This window comes from Salmo salar, chromosome 03 (assembly GCF_965601325.2).
Source record: "Salmo salar chromosome 03, fSalSal1, whole genome shotgun sequence".
NCBI lineage: Eukaryota > Metazoa > Chordata > Actinopteri > Salmoniformes > Salmonidae > Salmo > Salmo salar.
Genome location: NC_138293.1, coordinates 56,795,107 through 56,813,429, shown reverse-complemented (window position 1 = coordinate 56,813,429; position 18,323 = coordinate 56,795,107). Strand labels below are relative to the sequence as shown.

Sequence of the window (18,323 nt, the reverse complement as noted above, 5' to 3'; positions counted from 1 at the left end):
TTCCACATGTGAAATCATGTGGTTTTTCCGCAAGGGAAGGCTATGATACTATGATGAAGTTGCAGCAATAGAGTTGCTTGTGTCTGTAAAACAAAACCAAATTCATTCCATAGCCCAACAACGCAAAAGGAGGATCTCTGCCTGCTCGTCCTCAACTCCCGCCCCCACCCTCGTTCACCCCCCCACCACCACCTGTAAATAGACCATCGCTGTCGTATCGACCTACCACCATCTTCCACTCAGAGTCAGTCTACAGCGAGGTCAGCGAGGTTCAGGACAAATTATCTTATCTAGAAGTACTGCCTGATGAGAACACATTCCAGGTGAGCGACACACACACACACACTCACGTGCCACACCTTACCTGACAATAAGTGGATATAATCCTACCTACATTGTATTCAATAAAAATAATTACCAATGGTTTTTGTGTCTCTATTATTTCAGTTCAACCCATCTAGCAGAGTCTACAAAACACAGGCAGCACCACAGTTCCAACCTGGTCAACGTTATCAGAACTATCAATTCAATAAAGAAGCAGAGGTACAGAGTGAAGTCTGAAATTATTGATTTGTATTGTAATGATTGGTGGAATTTTGTATCCTTCTTTTGTACCAATGTATGTAGTACGTCCTATTCTCGGTGTCTAAGCCAGAGCCAGGCTTCACATGAGGTTTTCCCTCTTTCTGTGCTGTTCATCTGCATTATTAGTGTAAGGGGTGCGTACTGGCGGCAGAGAAGTCAGGTGCAGGAGAGCAAAAACTGTGTTACAACGGAGCAGTTTCATAATAAAAACCACCGTAATCAGAACAAACAATCAATGGGTACAAAACCTGTCGCACACCAGATGAACGTGCACATGTACTTACAATAAACAATTCCGGACAAGGACATGGGGGGGAACAGAGGGTTAAATACACAACATGTAATGATGGAATTGAAACCAGGTGTGTGGGAAGACAAGACAAAACAAATGGAAAATGAAAAGTGGATCGATGATGGCTAGAAGACCGGCGACGCCGACCGCCGAATGCCGCCCAAACAAGGAGAGGAACCAACTTCGGCGGAAGTTGTGACAGTACCCCCCCTTGACGCGTGGCTCCAGCAGTGCACCGACACCGGCCTCGGGGACGACCCGGAGGGCGAGGCGCAGGGCGATCCGGACGAAGACGGTGGAACTCCTGCAGCATTGAAGGGTCCAACATGTCCTCCACCGGAACCCAGCACCTCTCCTCCGGACCGTACCCCTCCCACTCCACGAGATACTGAAGGCCCCTCGCCCGACGCCTCGAATCCAGTATGGAGCGAACGGAGTACGCCGGGGCCCCCTCGATGTCCAGAGGGGGTGGAGGAACCTCCCACTCCTCAGACTCCTGGAGCGGGCCAGCCACCACTGGCCTGAGGAGAGACACATGGAACGAGGGGTTAATACGGTAATCGGGGGGAAGCTGTAACCTATAACAAACCTCGTTCACTCTCCTCAGGACTTTAAATGGCCCCACAAACCCGTGGACCCAGTTTACGGCAGGGCAGGCGGAGGAGCAGGTTTCGGGTCGAGAGCAAGACCCGGTCCCCTGGTGCGAACACCGGGGCCTCACTGCGGTGACGGTCTGTGTTCTTTTTTTGGCGCAGCATGGCCCGCTGAAGGTGAACACGGGCAGCTTCCCATGTCTCCTCCGCGCGCCAGAACCAGTCGTCCACCACAGGAGCCTCGGTCTGACTCTGATGCCAAGGCGCCAGAACCGGCTGGTACCCCAGTACGCACTGGAAGGGAGAGAGGTTAGTGGAGGAGTGGCGAAGCAAGTTCTGTGCCATCTCGGCCCAGGGCACGAACGCCGCCCACTCTCCCGGCCCGTCCTGGCAATAAGACCGCAGAAACCTGCCCACATCCTGGTTTACTCTCTCCACCTGCCCATTACTCCCGGGGTGAAACCCCGAAGTAAGGCTGATCGAGACCCACAGACATTCCATGAACGCCTTCCAGACCCTAGACGTGAACTGGGGACCTCGATCCGACACTATATTCTCAGGCATCCCGTAGTGCCGGAAGACGTGCGTAAACAAGGCCTCCGCAGTCTGTAGGGCTGTAGGGAGACCGGGCAGAGGGAGGAGGCGACAGGACTTATCAGAATGTCATCAATATACACCACTACACCCTGCCCGTGCAGGTCCCTGAAAATCTTGTCTACAAAGGCTTGGAAGACTGATGGAGCATTCATCAACCCGTACGGCATGACAAGGTACTCATAATGCCCTGAGGTGGAACTGAATGCCGTCTTCCACTCGTCTCCCTCCCGGATACGCACCAGGTTGTAAGCGCTCCTGAGATCTAGTTTGGTGAAGAAGTGCGCCCCGTGCATTGACTCAATCGCTGTGGCGATGAGAGGTAGCAGGTAACTGTACCTCACCGTGATCTGATTTAGACCTCGATAGTCAATACACGGGCGCAGACCTCCATCCTTCTTCTTCACAAAAAATAAACTCGAGGAGGCGGGTGATGTGGAGGACCGAATGTACCCCTGACGTAGGGATTCGGAGACATATGTTTCCATAGCCACTGTCTCCGCTTGTGACAGAGGATACACGGGACTCCTGGGAATTGCGGCGTCTACCAGGAGATTTATCACACAATCCCCCTGTGGATGGGGTGGTAATTGAGTCGCCTTCTTCTTAGAGAAGGCGAGAGCCAAATCGGCATATTCAGGGGGAATACGCACGGTGGAGACCTGGTCTGGACTTTCCACCGTGGTAGCATCAACGGAAACCTCTAAACACCTCCTTGTGCACTCTCGCGACCACCCCGTGAGAGCCCTCCGTTGCCAAGAAACAGTGGGGTCATGACAAGCTAACCAGGGTAGGCCTAGCACCGTGGGAAACGTAGGAGAGTCAATGAGGAAGAGACTAATTCTCTCCTTGTGACCCCCCTGTGTCACCATACCCAGAGGAGCGGTGGCCTCCCTAATCAACCCTGACCCTAATGGTCGACTATCTAAGGCGTGAACGGGGAAGGGCACAGCCACGGGAACAATGCGGATCCCTAAACTATGGGCGAACGATCGATCTATAAAATTCCCAGCCGCGCCTGAATCGACGAGCGCCTTATGCTGGGAATGCGGGGAAAACTCAGGAAAAGTGACATACAAAAACATATGTGCAACAGAGTGCTCTGGGTGAGAATGGTGCCGGCTCACCTAGGGTGACGCCAGAGCGCCCTGCCTGCTGCCTCGATACCCAGAGGAACCAATCCGGCACCGACCGGCAGTGTGACCTCTGCGGCCACAGATTGTGCACGAGCTGGAACCCCCTCCGGTCTCCCTGCGCACCGCCCCTCCCAGCTCCATGGGTATCAGAGAGGGGGTGCGGGGGGATGGAACCAATAGACCCTGATCTGAACGTCCGCGGGTAGCCAGCAGTTATCCCACCGGATGGACAGGTCCACCAGCTGGTCAAATGTGAGGGTGGTGTCTCTGCAGGCCAACTCCCAACTGACGTCCTCACGCAGACTGCAGCGATAATGGTCGATCAGGGCCCTGTCGTTCCATCCCGCGCCGGCAGCCAGGGTCCGAAACTCCAGGGCGAACTCCTGGGCGCTCCTCGTCCCCTGCCTCAGATGGAAGAGGCGTTCACCGGCCGCTCTACCCTCGGGCGGGTGGTCAAAGACTGCCCGGAAGCGGCGGGTGAACTCCTCAAACTGGTCCAATGCCGCATCTCCCTCTCTCCACACGGCGTTGGCCCACTCCAGGGCTTTCCCGGTGAGGCACGAGATGAGGGCAGACACCCTCTCACAGCCCGAAGGAGCCGGGTGGACGGTTGCCAGGTATAAGTCTAGCTGCAACAGGAACCCCTGGCAGTTCGCAGCCGTCCCATTGTATTCCTGTGGGAGGGAGAGACAAATTCCACTGGGACCAGGAGAAGGAGGGGTGAGTAGTGGAGACCCCGGTTGTGCTGGTGGAGGTGCTGTTAGAACTCCCTGTCTCTCCCAGCTGTCCATTGTCTGGACAACGCGGTCCATGGTGGTGCCAAGATGGTGGAGCATTGCTGTGTGCTCCTGGACGCGCTCGTCCACCCCTATAACCGGGGTACCTGCTCCTGCTGACTCCATATAGTGGGTCCGGAATTCTGTAAGGGGTGCGTCCTGGCGGCAGAGAAGTCAGGTGCAGGAGAGCAAAAACTGTGTTACAACAGAGCAGTTTAATAATAAAAACCACCGTAATCAGAACAAACAATCAATAGGTACAAAACCCGTTGCACACCAGATAAACATGCACTTACAATAAACAATTCTGGACAAGGACATGGGGGGAACAGAGGGTTAAATACACAACATGTAATGATGGAATTGAAACCAGGTGTGTGGGAAGACAAGACAAAACAAATGGAAAATGAAAAGTGGATCGATGATGCTAGAAGACTGGCAACGCCGACCGCCGCCCGAGCAAGGAGAGGAACCAACTTCGGTGGAAGTCGTGACAATTAGATAATCCATCAATTCAATTTCACCTAAAAACCTATTTGTACCTACTTTTGTTTTTCAGCAGGAATTTGATAATCTAATGAGATGGATGAAGACAGTGGGATGTGAGTTAAACATTAATACGACAGATGTACAGTACCGGTCAAAAGTTAGGACACCTACTCATTCCAGGGTTTTTCTTTCATTTTACTATTTTCTACATTGTAGAAAAATAGTGAAGACAGCAAAACTATGAAATAACACATACGGAATCATGTAGTAACCAAAAAAAGTGTTAAACAAATCAAAATATAATATATTTTAGATTCTTCAAAGTAGCCACCCTTTGACTTTTTTTATTTTTTATTTAACTAGGCAAGTCAGTTAAGAACACATTTTTGATGACAGCTTTGCACACTCTTGGCATTCTCTCAACCAGCTTCATGAGGTAGTCACCTGGAATGCATTTCAATTAACAGGTGTGCATTGTAAAAAGTCAATTTGTGGAATTTCTTTCCGTCTTAATGCATTTGAGCCAATCACCTGTGTTGTGACAAGGTAGGGGTGGTATACAGAAGATGGCCCTATTTGGTAAAAGGCCAAGTCTATATTATGGCGAGAACAGCTCAAATAAGTGAAGAGAAACGATAGTCCATCATTACTTTAAGACAAGAAGGTCAGTCAAGAACTTTTAAAGTTTCTTCAAATGCAGTCACAAAAACCATCAAGTTACCAGCCTCAGAAATTGCAGCCCAAATAAATGCTTTACAGAGTTTAAATAACAGACACATCTCAACATCAACTGTTCAGAGGAGAATGCGTGAATCAGGCCTTCATGGTCAAATTTCTGCAAAGAAACCACTACTAACAGACACCAATAAGAAGAAGAGACTTGCTTGGGCTAAGAAACACGAGCAATGGACATTAGACTGTGGACATAAATCTGTCCTTTGGTCTGATGAGTCCCAATTTCAGATTTTTGGTTCCAACAGCCGTGTCTTTGTGAGACGCAGAGTAGGTGAACGGATGATCTCCATATGTGTGGTTCCCACCATGAAGCATGGAGCAGGAGGTGTGATGGTGTGGGGGTGCTTTGCTGGTGACACTGTCAGTGATTTATTTCAAATTCAAGGCACACTTAATCAGCATGGCTACCACAGCATTCTGCAGCGATACGCCATACCACCTGGTTTGCGCTTAGTGGGACTAGCATTTGTTTTTCAACAGGACAATGACCCAACATACCTCCACGCTGTGTAAGGGCAATTTGAGCAAGAAGGAGAGTGATGGAGTGAGCATCAGATGAACTGGCCTCCACAATCACCCTGACCTCAACCCAATTGAGATGGTTTGGAGGAGTGAAGGAAAAGCAGCCAACAAGTGCTCAGCATATATGGGAACACCTTCAATGAATCTAATTTATTTATAAAGCCCTTTTTACAACAGCAGATGTCAAAGTGCTATACAGAAACCCAGCCTAAAACCCGAAACAGAAAGCAATGCAAATGTAGAAGCACAGTGGCTAGGAAAAGACTGTTGAAAAGACTGTCTAGAGGACGAAACATTCCAGGTGAAACTGGTTGAGAGAATGCCAAGAGTGTGCAAAGCTGTCATCAAAGCAAAGGGTGGCTACTTTGAAGAATCTAAAATATATTTTGATTTGTTCAACACTTTTTTTGTTACTACAGTATTCCATATGTGTTATTTCATAGTTTTGATGTCTTCACTATTATTTTACAATGAAAAAAATTGTACAAAGAAAGAAAATCCCTGGAATGAGTAGGTGTGTCCTACTTTTGACTGGTACTGTATTTCGTATTATTTTACAATACATTACATTGTATTTCATTCATTTTTAAGGATGAAAGAACATGCAACTGTTCTTCTGTAATTGTTGTACTGTTCTCAGCTGTCTGTGATTCAATAGCTGACCATAGATTACTGAGGGACAATATATTTGGTTTGTAATTGTGTATGTGTTTCTCTTTCAGGCTGGGAAAACATGCCTCCTTCATTTCATGGCCTCAGTCTAGAGGACGAAACCAGGTGAGACCAGACTAACCTCTTACTGTACACATGTGGTTAATACACCATTTCAAGGATAGAGCTTTGATCTTACATATAACACAGGTAGGCATACCATTTAATCAGCACGTCTTTTATTAAATCCGTCTTTTTTAAATCCATCCCACCAGGGAGTTCAGCCAGAGGTGCCTCTATGTGAAAAATGGCCTCCGTCTGTTCAACTGCCTGCTAATGAAGCGTAACGATACCCTGCGAGGCCACATCACAGAGCTCAACGACCTTGCCGAGAAGCTGGACAGAGTGCAGAAGAAAACCAAAACCATGAGCATCGCAGGGGGCACCACGGGCACAATGGGAGGGGTGGTGGCCGTTGTGGGCATTGTCCTCGCCCCCATAACCATGGGTGCCTCCCTCATAGGCACGGCAGTTGGGGCGGGCATGGTGGCCTCGGGAACTGGGATGGGTATCAAAGCGGCCATGGACAACAACAAAATCAACTCTATGGACAGAAAGAGGCTGGAGGAGGTGGTGCAGACGTACAAAGCCGAGATAGCAGACGTGGAGTTGTGTCTTTGCTTCATCCACAGCGGGATGGCTGAGCTGAGGCAGTATAACTTCCACAGGCTCCAGCATGCTGATCCTGAGGCCCTGCGGATAGCCAGGGTGGCGGAGGCAGTGCATCCTGGGTGTAATAAGTCCCAACAGTTGGGCATGAAGTCTGAGATGATCCTGCAAGGGTTTGCCAGAGACATGGACCTGTATTATACCGACAAGGATGGCCAGAGGCTGAAAAAGGGCTCTGAGACTAAGTTTGCCACCAGGATCCGTGGTGTGACCCAAGAGCTTCAGGAGGAGCTCAATGAACTGCACCAAGTGTGGCAGACTTTCTTTCTAGCAGCAAGTAGATTTTGAGGTGTGTGTGTGCCGTCACTAATGCAGTAAAGGTCTGGCAATGTTTTGGACACATGCAAGATATTGTTTGTTTTTTTGTTTTTTTTGGGGGGGGGGCGTAGGGAGGTGTTCATTTTTGAAGTGGGTTGCCCTGTGGAAGCCTACATGAAGCCAGTCTTTGCTGACAAGTTGCTGAAATTTCACCCCTTGCAAACAGCCTTGGTTATCAGTGCAAACTTGCAGTGCTAATATTTGTGAGTCTCAGCCATGTACATAGGCTGACAGTACATGGCTTTCAGATTGCAGGCCTACATAGGACAAAGGCAAAGCAGCAGTACTGCTCTGTGTCAGCTGTTATGGGCAGCTTTGCTGTATGGAGAAGAAGGTGCTTTCTGTATCCATAAGTCTCCATATATCCATGAACTTTGAAATGTTTTAATCCTCTCGACTGTCATGCGATTTGTGGATTCAAATAAAGTATTTCAAATGTAAGAGTATGAATGTGAAATGTTTTATTATGCAGTGTGTACTGCTGAGAATATCCATGGGACATTTTATCTATATCCTATTTGTGAATTATCTGAATACTAAAAAGGATGTGCAATAAACTTTAGTGAAAAGTTGTTGGCTCACATAAATGTGATTAGTATAAGACATCACAGGATGATTTCTAAAACTGGCCCGTTAACCCCCAATGTGCGGAATGATACGGTTCCCACTAGCATCTATAGCCACCAAGTCAAAATTGGCAAACAAAATTTGATTTTGGTCTTAATTCAAATTTAGGGGTTAGGCATAAGGTTAGCAGTGTGGTTAGGGTTAGGTTTATAGTATCACATTTTAAGAAGATATTTTGTTGAAATGGGTGGGGTTTATGACTGTGGTTACAGAAGCTAGCGAGGACCTGTGAAGGATATCCCAGGTCTACATCAACGTGGTATATAAACCCTTGACAGCTATTTTTATGTAGTGGCCATTTAGAGACTTTGAAGCCACCGGTCGGCCATATTGGTATTCACCAGTAATCTCAGTCCGCCACAGGACTGAATGGAATTATTTTTCAATTAAATGTTTCAAGGACAAAATTACATATATTTAAGTATTTTTTGCTGTAGTTGGGGACAGTAACATTAGTAACCTCTAAAAATGTGACTAAGGTAAATGTTATGTATTTTTTCACTTTTTATTTGTATGTTTATCTCACATAATATAATTTAAAAGTATGCATTAAGGTCTCTGTAATAGAATAAACGTGACAAAAATGAATGTAGACATTAATAAATGCTTTTCTATAAGTTACAAAATATGTTTTACAATGGCGGGGGTACCACGGTGTTGGCCCGCAGGCTTCAACAACACAGCGACTCATATAAATCATCTAGTGTGTACATATAAATCATTGGTCTTTGGGAGTTGTATATTACACGGCGCTCTAAAAATGCGCCATTTTCTACCAGCACCCAACAATATCAACATTCAAGTGACACCGCTCTCTTGAGCGAAATGGCAGTTTAACGGCTTGCGGCGGTCCTAGCAGCAGCAAATCCAACAGTGCATCAACCCAGTGCACTGCTTCAACTTCATATTTGTGAAAATGACGTAAGTATATATTTAAGGATTTTATTTGTAAGCAATTTGCTAGCTAACGTGAATCTGACAGCCCAATGACGCCAATGAGCTCAAACCTCAATTTGTGAAGCTATTAGCCTGCTTATGTTGTGTAGCGAAGTATTTTCTAAATGCATATAGTATAACATGCCGTAAGGTCGCCATTCGCCAGACAAATCCTTGGAATGACATTGGATACAAACGTCACGAGTCAGATCAGAGAATGTTTCATTATAAATGGTCAGTGAGTTGTTTCATAATTATAGCGCTAGACATTGTCACCAATTGTTAAAACATAAAGGTACGATTTTATGCAATTTTCCAGGAATGCCAACGTGGCAAACAAAATGGTTCGTGATCTTTTTTTGAACAAAATGGCGATATCAGTGTTTAAGGCGGGAGGGTGTACACAAGTGTGGCTGTTGGTTAGGGAGGCGGAAGCAGCCATCTCATTCGCTAGACACACCTCCATTCTGACGATGGTTGCTGTGGAAACTGACCTCATTTGGCGCGTGTACGAGTCACAAGACAAAGGCAGGGAGGGTATTTCAGTACCAGCGTTGTAAAATGGTAGGGCCAGTGTTGTGCACAAAACACTACATATATATATATAAACATAAGCTCCGACTTAATGTTTATCCCACCCAACCAAAAATGTGCAGCCAAATATTACATTACACAACATGACATAATATAAAAATCAACAAAGGAGAAAAAGCTAATTTGCCTACATTATGAGCTACTGTTTACATTAGTACATGAAGTCACCATGTCTAATCTGTTCTCTTTCCCAGGTCCCTTGTGGAAACCCTCAGCACTGCTGTAGTTGACAGCATAAAAGAATCGCTCAACCTCTTACTGCCATACCTACCGTCTCAGATCCTAGTGACTGAACAGAGCTATGACCATGATGAGCTCACAGTTTGGCCTGGACGATATGGAGGCCCTACTCTGGGGGCCTTCCTCTCTCATGGCTGACCCCATGGGGTCGCTGCGCCACCAAGATGAAGTTACCTCGATAGAGGGGGGGGCTTCACCCCTCTCGTCATCATCTTCCTCTTCTCCACTTCTCCTTCTATCCCCTCCTCCCACTCCGCCGTCACTGCTCCTCCAGGAAGAGAAGGCTGAGGCAGACTTGCTGTCCTTCCCTTGGCTATCAGCTGACCAGCTAGGCCATACCCATCACATTGGTGCAGATGATGAGAAAGGTGAGGACCACAACATCCTAAGTCCTCCCCACGTATGTTCATACCGGTCGACAGTGTGTATAAATCATAGCGATTTATATTTTATTCTCATTAACTGTGTTTTTGCCTTATAGAAAAGGTAATGACTTATCACAAATTGTAATTCCAGTATATTACTTTAGCTATTGAGCAGCTGATTAACCCTCTTTGTCCTCCACAGAAGATGCCTTTTCTGGCATGGACTGGATGGCCAAGAGGGTAGACCTGAGTGAGTTTGATTTGGACTCCCTTATTGGTTCCTGCAGCCCAGATGGTTCCCACAGCTCCCCTGAAGACCTCATCACTTCCTTTGAGTGTCCCATGGAGCTGGACTTACTCCCCCTCCCCACTTTCCCTACTCCCACGGACCTCCCCACCGCCACTGATCCACTCCTCCCCTCGAACGTGTCACAGCCCCAGGAAGACCCTCAGGAGGTGTTTCATTCACCTCCCCCCTGCGTCCCTGATGCCCAGGAGGAGCTGGAGATCAAGTCGGAGCCCCAGTCCCCAGCTCCCTCTCCTCCTCCATCTCCCACCTTCACCTTAGAGCTGGGCAGTGAGGTGTATGTTTCCGCGAGCGTCAGCAAGAAGCCGCTTCACCTGGAGGTTCCCCAGCCGGTCCCCAGCATTGTGCTCTCTCTCTCCCCGACCCGCATCGTAGTCCTCCTGGCCCCTAAACAGGAGGTCGGCGTGACAACCACCACTATCACCATCCCAGAGATCCTCTCTGACAGTGACAGCAGCTTAAGCTCCTCTGGTCAGCTCAACCGGCCCTCCATCGCCACAACTCAGTCAAGGTTCCAAAACGAGAGCAAACCGTACCCAACAACCCCCAAGTCTAGGCCACAACATCCAGACCAGCCATCCACCACCACATCGAGTGGGAAAATGAAGCCCTCCACCGGAGGACCCCCGAAGGAGAAGAAGTTCAAGAAGATGGCACAGAACAAGACGGCGGCCATGCGCTACCGCCAGAAAAAGAAGACTGAGCAGGAGGCCTTGAGCGTGGAGTGCGACGAGCTCGAGCAAAGGAACCACAAGCTTGCGGAGAAAGCAGACTCCATCGCCAATGAGATCCAGTATCTCAAGGACCTCATGGAGGAGGTGCGCCAAGCGAAGAGCAAGAAGGGTTTTGTGACCTCTAACTGTATTGTGTAACCCACTATCTAAAATCTATATGCTTTTTAAATGCGTGTATTGTATTGAGACTCCCAAAGCCCAAGTTCTATTGACCTTTGACCTTCCTGCCTGTTTCTTCCTTTAAGAGTGAGACTATTGTTCTTGTAGCTTGAGTTTGACGTAGTCCCTGATCTCTTGTATGAAAACCTTAAGTATTTTCCAGACAGAAACAGTATTGACTGGGGTAATTAGTCTGATCTTTTGTAGTCTTTGTCATCGTTTATTATCAATAGACATGTCTATATTGTTGTAGATGCATGTCTTAAATAGGCTTTGAAGCCTCTTCATATGTACTTTTACTGTAGTCTGAATCATATCTAATTGTATTCCTTTTTTATCTATTAAAAAGTCAAATCCATTTGGTTTTGTGCTATTCATTTAGCAAACAAACTGGGAATGGGAATATAGTATTCATGATAAAGGTTATTGGGACCAATTTTGCCACTTCCATATACTCATTTTAAAATGGGGCCCTTGGCCTGCCTTGTCATTTGGCTAATACAGGTGTGAATGTTTGTTCAAGTGTGGAGGCAAGTTGTTTAAATATAGCCCACATTTGACCCGTTCTAGTGCTCTCCTGAGTCAAGTGAAAACCTGTTCTGTGGAGGAACATTATCAGTGTGTTCTGGCCCAACATAAAACCCTTTAACCCAGATAAGGGTCAGGTTAAACAACCATTGTGTGTGCTCCAACCCTATCAGAAAGGTCTACAGTCCCATGAGACTACAATAAGCAGGTGGTGCTTCTTTCTAGAGAGAACAAGGACTGGGTTCTAAATTGCACCATATCACCTACATAGTTCATTTACTTAGTTCATTGTGGGATACTACAGGAGCCAAGTTCCAACTCCTTAATTTGTATTTTCTGATCATCCTGTGTTGGACACAGTTTACAGCTACCTCACTGCTCTGAACAGTGCTGTGTGTTTGTGTGCTGACTTAAGCACTGCTTAAATGGAGGTTGACCACAGTGACACTGCCCTGTATTCAACCTAAAACTGGGACTAGGGTTATGAAACTGTTTTTGCTCAAGGCCTTTTGTCCAGATAGCTTGGGGGGAAATTGTATTTGGGTCTGTACCAAACATTTAGTGCTGAGGCACAATGTAGGTCTCTCTGAAAACACAAACTCCCCAAAGAAGCTGTGGGCATTGAGAAGCACAACCAGTTCCATAGGACAATTAAACCCAATTTACCACAACTTCTGCTAACTCGATGTTACAACTGGTCTGTCTGAAAGCAACCTTTTAATTCCAACCCTTTTGTTGCACAATTTAATAATGGATAATAACCCCCTCCGCAAAGCAGGAAATCTCCTGGCTCCAGGAGTGTCATGCGATTCAGTCTTTCTAGGGAATCTAATGTGAGATCCATAATGGACATGTGACTGACCAAACTTGGCCTATCTGTTCTTGGCCCGTGACTGAGACAGTAGGCTTTCACAAGTTGGGGGTTCTGTTGATTCCTCAGTTGCGGTTGGTGTCAGCAACACAGTTGAAGTTTGTATGTTCAGTTCACAGGCATCTTTTAAATATGGGAAGACATGGAATAGACCTACATTGGACATATAGACCTACAAATTATCTTGGGATGGTATTGCAAAAAAACAATCACAGTTCAGTGGGATAAGCTCTTCAAAAAAGTAAATGATTTCCTTGAATAATTCCTAATAACTTGGTAATTGTTCATTTGACTGGACCTCCAGGACCAAGTCCTCAAAAACAAAGCAGGATCCACAGTAAAGGTCCCCATCAGAGGCCTAGCAGCTACAGGCCCCATGAATATCATCAACACCACACTCTGGTGCCTCCCCAGAGAGACAGAATCATCTCCAAAATGGGAATCTTGTTTCTCATGGTCTGATGATCTTTAGATGCCTTTTGGCAAACTCCAAGTGGGCTGTCGTGCTTTGTACTGAGGAGTGGCTTCCTTCCGTCTGGTCACTCTACCATAAAGGCCTAACTGGTGGAGTGCTGCAGAGATGGAAGAACCTTCCAGAAGGACAACCATCTCCACAGAGGAACGTTAGAGCTCTGTCAGAGTGACCATTGGGTTCTTTGTCACCTTCCTGACCAAGGCCCTTCTTCCCTGATTTCTCAGTTTGGCCGGGTGGCCTGCTCTAGGAAGAGTCTCGGTGGTTCTAAACTTCTTCCATTTAAGAATGATGGAGGCCACTGTTCTTGGGGACCTTCAATGCTGCAGAAATGTTTTGGTACCCTTCCCCAGATCTCTGCCTTGACTCAATCCTGTCACGAAGATCTACAGACAGTTCCTTCGACCTCATGGCTTGGTTTTTGCTCTGCATGCACTGTCAACTTATATAGACAGCTGTGTGCCTTTCCAAATCATATCCAATCAATTGAATTTACCACAGGTGGACTCCAATCAAGTTGTAGAAACATCTCAAGGATGATCAATGGAAGCAGGCTGCACAAGATTCTTCAAAGTAGCCACCCTTTGCCTTAATGACAACTTTGCACACTCTTGGCATTCTGTCAACCAGCTTCACCTGGAATGCTTTTCCGACAGTCTTGAAGGAGTTCCCACATATGCTGAACACTTGTTGACTGCTTTTCCTTCACTCTTCAGTCCAACTCATCCCAAGCCATCTCAGTTGGGTTGAGGTCAAGGTATTGTGGAGGCCAGGTCATCTGATGCAGCACTCCATCACTCGGCTTCTTGCTCAAATAGCCTTTACAGAGCCTGGAGGTGTGTTGGGTCATTGTCCTGTTGAAAAACAAATGATAGTCCCACTAAGCGCAAACCAGATGGGATGGTGTACCGCTGCAGAATGCTGTGGTAGCCATGCTGGTTAAGTGTGCCTTGAATTCTAAATAAATCACTTACAGTGTCACTAGCAAGCACCCCTACACCGTCACACCTCCTCCTCCATGGTGGAAACCGCACATGCAGAGATCATCCGTTCACCTACTCTGTGTCTCACAAAAGACAAGGTGGTTGGAACCAAAAATCTCAAATTTGGACTCATCAGACAAAAGGACAGATTTCCACCGGTCTAATGTCCATTGCTCATGTTTCTTGGCCCAAGCATGTCTCTTCTTATTGGTGTCCTTTAGTAGTGGTTTCTTTGCAGATATTTGACCATGAAGGCCTGATTCACGGAGTCTCCTCAGAACAGTTGATGTTGAGATGTGTTTGTTACTTGAACTCTGTGAAGCATTTATTTGGGCTGCAATTTCTGAGGTTGGTAACTAATGAACTTGACCTCTGCAGCAGCGGTAACTCTGGGTCTTCCTTTCCTGTGGCGGTCCTCATGAGAGACAGTTTCATCATAGCACTTGATGGTTTTTGCGACTGCACTTGAAGGAACTTTAGAAGTTCTTGAAATTTTCCACATTGACTGACCTTCATGTCTTAAAGTAATGATGGACTATCGTTTCTCTTCACTTATTTGAGCTGTTCTTGCCATAATATGGACTTAGTATTTTACCAAATAGGGCTATATTCTGTATACACCCCTACCTTGTCACAACAAAACTGATTGGCTCAAATTCATTAAGGAAAGAAATTCCACAAATTAACAATGCACACCTGTTAACTGAAATGCATTCAAGGTGACTACCTCATGAAGCTGGCTGAGAGAATACCAAGGGTGTGCAAAGCTGTCATCAAGGCAAATGGTGGCTACTTTGAAGAATCTCAAATATATTTTGATTTGTTTAACCATTTTTTGGTTACTACATGATTCCGTATGTGTTATTTCATAGTTAGAAATAGTTTATTTTTTTAAATAAAGAAAAACCCTTGAATGAGTAGGTGTGTCCAAAGTTGACTGAGACTCATATTTATTATACTTTTCTTATATCTCCTAGATATAGGACAAACACTTCAAAACCTTGTTTCTTATGATACTTTTTTTTACTATCTTTTTTTGCCATTTATGAATGTGTTATTCAATGCGTTGATCTGGGCTATAGTAGTAAAGGCCAAATTCTATATTTTATAAACAAAAAAAAGTATATATTCTTTATATCTAAAAGGGTCTTAAAATTATAAATGAAATAGAAAATAATCCATAGTGTGACCATCTTAAAACAATTCCATATATCAGAACTGTCTCTCTCTCCAGCTGCAGTAGGATTCAACAACACACGGATGTTCTGTCGATGTGCCTTTGATCAAGGCACTTAACCCGCATATGCTCCAGGAGTGCTGTTCTACTATGGCTGACCCTGTAAAAAAAAAAAACACATTTCACTGCACCCATCTGGTGTATGTGACAATAAAACATTTTATCATCAATTTATTTATTAAAAATGAAAAGTCTAGTAAAATGATTGCAAAACCAATCTACAAATGAAACAACTACAGCCAGTTGCACTGCAGGAGTGTTCGTCCACAAAGCCAGTGCAGTCGTCCTCTGTTATACACAAAATAATCCTATCAGGCGGAGCATACTGATGACCTCATGCAAACGTTAGGGTGGTGGTGGGGGAGGTTGAGGTATAGAGACCACATCAACACAAAGACAGAAAGGGTAAGGTATAGTGGGTGTTCGGAACTACATTTCAACCACAAATGCTGGCAAAAACATTGGATCAGAACAATCCTGTTATCAGCTCAATAGTGCTGAGCCATAGACAAAGGAGAGCAGTTCAGTATCCTCTACTCACCATAATCTCTGTGTACGGGCAAGAAGGCCTCATCACCATTCAGTCTGAATTTCCTCTATTTTGTCCAGCAGATCCAAACTGCGGAACTCAAGCCCTCCCCTCTGAATGTGCTCCTCAACAACTGTGTGGCTCAGCCAAGCCCGGCAGGTGAACAGCACCATGGTGTGGAACCATGCCTCTTGAGGTCAGTGACCAAGGACAGCACCAGGATGATGGTGTGGGTGTAAAGCTGCCTCTTTTTGAGTAATTATGGTTGTCATGTGATTTGTATATGCTTTCCTATTGGTCTGTCTGAATGAATTGTTTGAGTGTTCTGATTGGTGGCAGAAGTGGCTCAGCAGAAAGCACCTCCACCTGTTCCTACAAAATGGTTGTGCATTTCCTGGAGCAGCAAAAAGGAAAGACAGGGATGGAGCTGTTGCTGTCTCACACTAGACCTATCGTAGCTTGCGAACTTCCATTCACAGAGGACATCTTCTATATACAGTCTCTGTGTTAGCTGTAAGTATCCGGAGTACACTTGTGTTTAGCTGTGTAGACAGCCAGCGAGGTCATTCTTGTGTTTGGCATCTATTGTTACATTTAAGGGGCTTGCCTATTTATTGCATGTGCACTTTAGTCTGAAGACCTTATGATATTTCATCCTTATTGATTACAGTGTGTGCTTTGCTGTGCCGACTAAGATACTTTAAAGACTTGAACATTGCATGTAACCACTAAATTATTGCAGTAGCCATTTTGTGCTTTAGACTGAGACACTAACTTTCCTTTTAGGTGCGATTCCAAGCCCACCCCGTACAGCCCTGTTTGTACATGATCTTTGTAATAAAACTATTTTTGATAATCCTGTGTTGCGTGTTTTCCATTCCGGTACCCAGTTCAGGTCTCTGACCCTACCCTATCCTAGAACCTGTGGTGGTTATATGGCGGCTGGGCTGGAGGAGGGTGGCCCTTTGCTTCATTGTGCGCCTCACAGAAACCCAGTCCCAGTTGAGGGTGTCTACTATGGTGACCTTGCCTCCGACCACATCAGCCTGCCTCCTCAGGCTCTGCTCCATCTCTGTCCTCGACTAAAAAGGCCCTCTGATCTAAGATGGTGTTCCTGTCAACTTTTTTCCACTCTTTTCCAGCCCGACAAAGTGCAAAGATCATCCGGACCCTCTGTGCCTTCTCCCTCACCCTCCTCAACCGCCCTCCTTGCCTGCTCCTACTCCTAGCTGCAAAATACCAGCCATGGTTGTCTTTAACCAGCTCCTCTGCCTTCTCCAGAAGCTCCTGAACCTGTGTCTTCACCATATTGTCATCCTCACTCTGCTGTGTGTTACAATCCAGGCCATGGTATCTGTTACCTCCCCTCTCCACCAGCCACTGAAGGGGCTCCCCAGCTGTGATGAACTCATCCACAAATGTTCCTTCAGGTAGCTTGTCCACCCCAGTGAAGAGCACCTTCAAGGCCCTCCTCCTAGATGACCCATCTGCTTCTCTGCAGCCTTCCTGTGGCCCTCTGAAGGGCTGTGACACGGGGTCCCCCAGTAGAAGCGTGTGGGGCCCTGAGGGGCAGAGTGTGGCACTGACACACAGTCCCTCCTCGCTTGCCCTCTCTGGTGGGCCCCGGTAGCATTATCTGCTGAGTCACGGGGTGTAATCCAGGGTGGGGTGTCAACTACGGTGATCCGCCTTCCACAGACCTCCCCGTGGCCAACGGTGCTGTGGACAGTCTCTGTCCCAGTCTGGAAGACCTCCTCACCTAGGATGGCATTCCCTGTAGTTCTATTCTCAGCTTCTGGCCCCGCCAGCAACCGGAGCCGGTGCTCCAGGAGATGACAGATGGATTCTCTTGTCGGAAACGACAACAACAACCACTGATGGCTGTTTTCACTCTTCATTTGTGCTCTCCACAGCAGGAAGGTAGTCAGGCCTCATCACCAGTCAGTCTGAGTTTCCGCTGTAAAGTTGACAGCAGATGTTGGGATTGTGCAAGAAGGAGTGCGGATGGATACCTGACATTCAGAAACTAAACTCAATTACGGGTACCAGATTCAGAGCCAGCATTTTGACTCTAGCCTCTTGTTTTCTTTCTTTCTCACGCCCCACCTCCCTTCTCCTCCCAGTTCTTCAGGGGATGGTCTCAGTGTGTTAGACTGTGTAAACAGAGAGCTCCACAAGATGCTGGCAGTCTTCTTCTTGGCTCTCACATTCTATCCCATCTCTCTCAGACTCCTCCACTCTCACTCTCCCTTCCTCTTTCTTCCTCCCTCTCTAATGGTCTTTCCCTCACATTCCCGGAACTCTCTTGTATCTCTTGTCAT

The 18,323-nt window shown here is 46.5% G+C and overlaps 2 protein-coding genes and 1 long non-coding RNA gene across 6 annotated transcripts in view; 2 read left to right on the top strand and 1 right to left on the bottom strand.

Annotated features, from left to right (window-relative positions):
* Positions 1-7,861, top strand: part of LOC106600888 (uncharacterized) — a 35,221-nt gene extending 27,360 nt beyond the window's left edge. For 2 of the 3 annotated variants that reach the window (XM_014192647.3, XM_014192642.3), the window contains exons 8-12: positions 114-323; positions 448-543; positions 4,536-4,578; positions 6,445-6,499; positions 6,649-7,861. In XM_014192647.3, coding sequence (XP_014048122.2) covers positions 114-323; positions 448-543; positions 4,536-4,578; positions 6,445-6,499; positions 6,649-7,390 — 1,146 coding nt within the window. In that variant the 3' untranslated portion in view covers positions 7,391-7,861. The remainder of the gene's footprint in view (positions 1-113; positions 324-447; positions 544-4,535; positions 4,579-6,444; positions 6,500-6,648) is intronic. The other variant, XM_045714960.2, reaches the window with a different exon arrangement.
* Positions 7,862-8,815: 954 nt separating this feature from the next.
* On the top strand, positions 8,816-11,740 carry atf4 (Cyclic AMP-dependent transcription factor ATF-4). 2 transcript variants are annotated; one of them, XM_014192420.3, is made up of 3 exons: positions 8,816-8,968; positions 9,772-10,185; positions 10,388-11,740. In XM_014192420.3, the coding sequence occupies exons 2-3, from the start codon at positions 9,879-9,881 to the stop codon at positions 11,359-11,361; spliced, it is 1,281 nt and encodes a 426-aa protein (XP_014047895.2). In that variant the 5' UTR covers positions 8,816-8,968; positions 9,772-9,878; the 3' UTR covers positions 11,362-11,740. The 2 variants fall into 2 exon arrangements, with proteins under 2 accessions (XP_014047895.2, NP_001133573.1); NM_001140101.1 differs by having other exon boundaries at positions 8,840-8,968; positions 10,385-11,740.
* A 3,429-nt stretch (positions 11,741-15,169) lies between these two features.
* On the bottom strand, positions 15,170-18,211 carry LOC123741895 (uncharacterized). The gene is made up of 2 exons (XR_006769419.2): positions 16,015-18,211; positions 15,170-15,573 (listed from the first exon to the last, which is right to left on the bottom strand). It is a non-coding gene; the product is annotated as an uncharacterized LOC123741895 (long non-coding RNA).
* Positions 18,212-18,323: the final 112 nt, after the last annotated feature.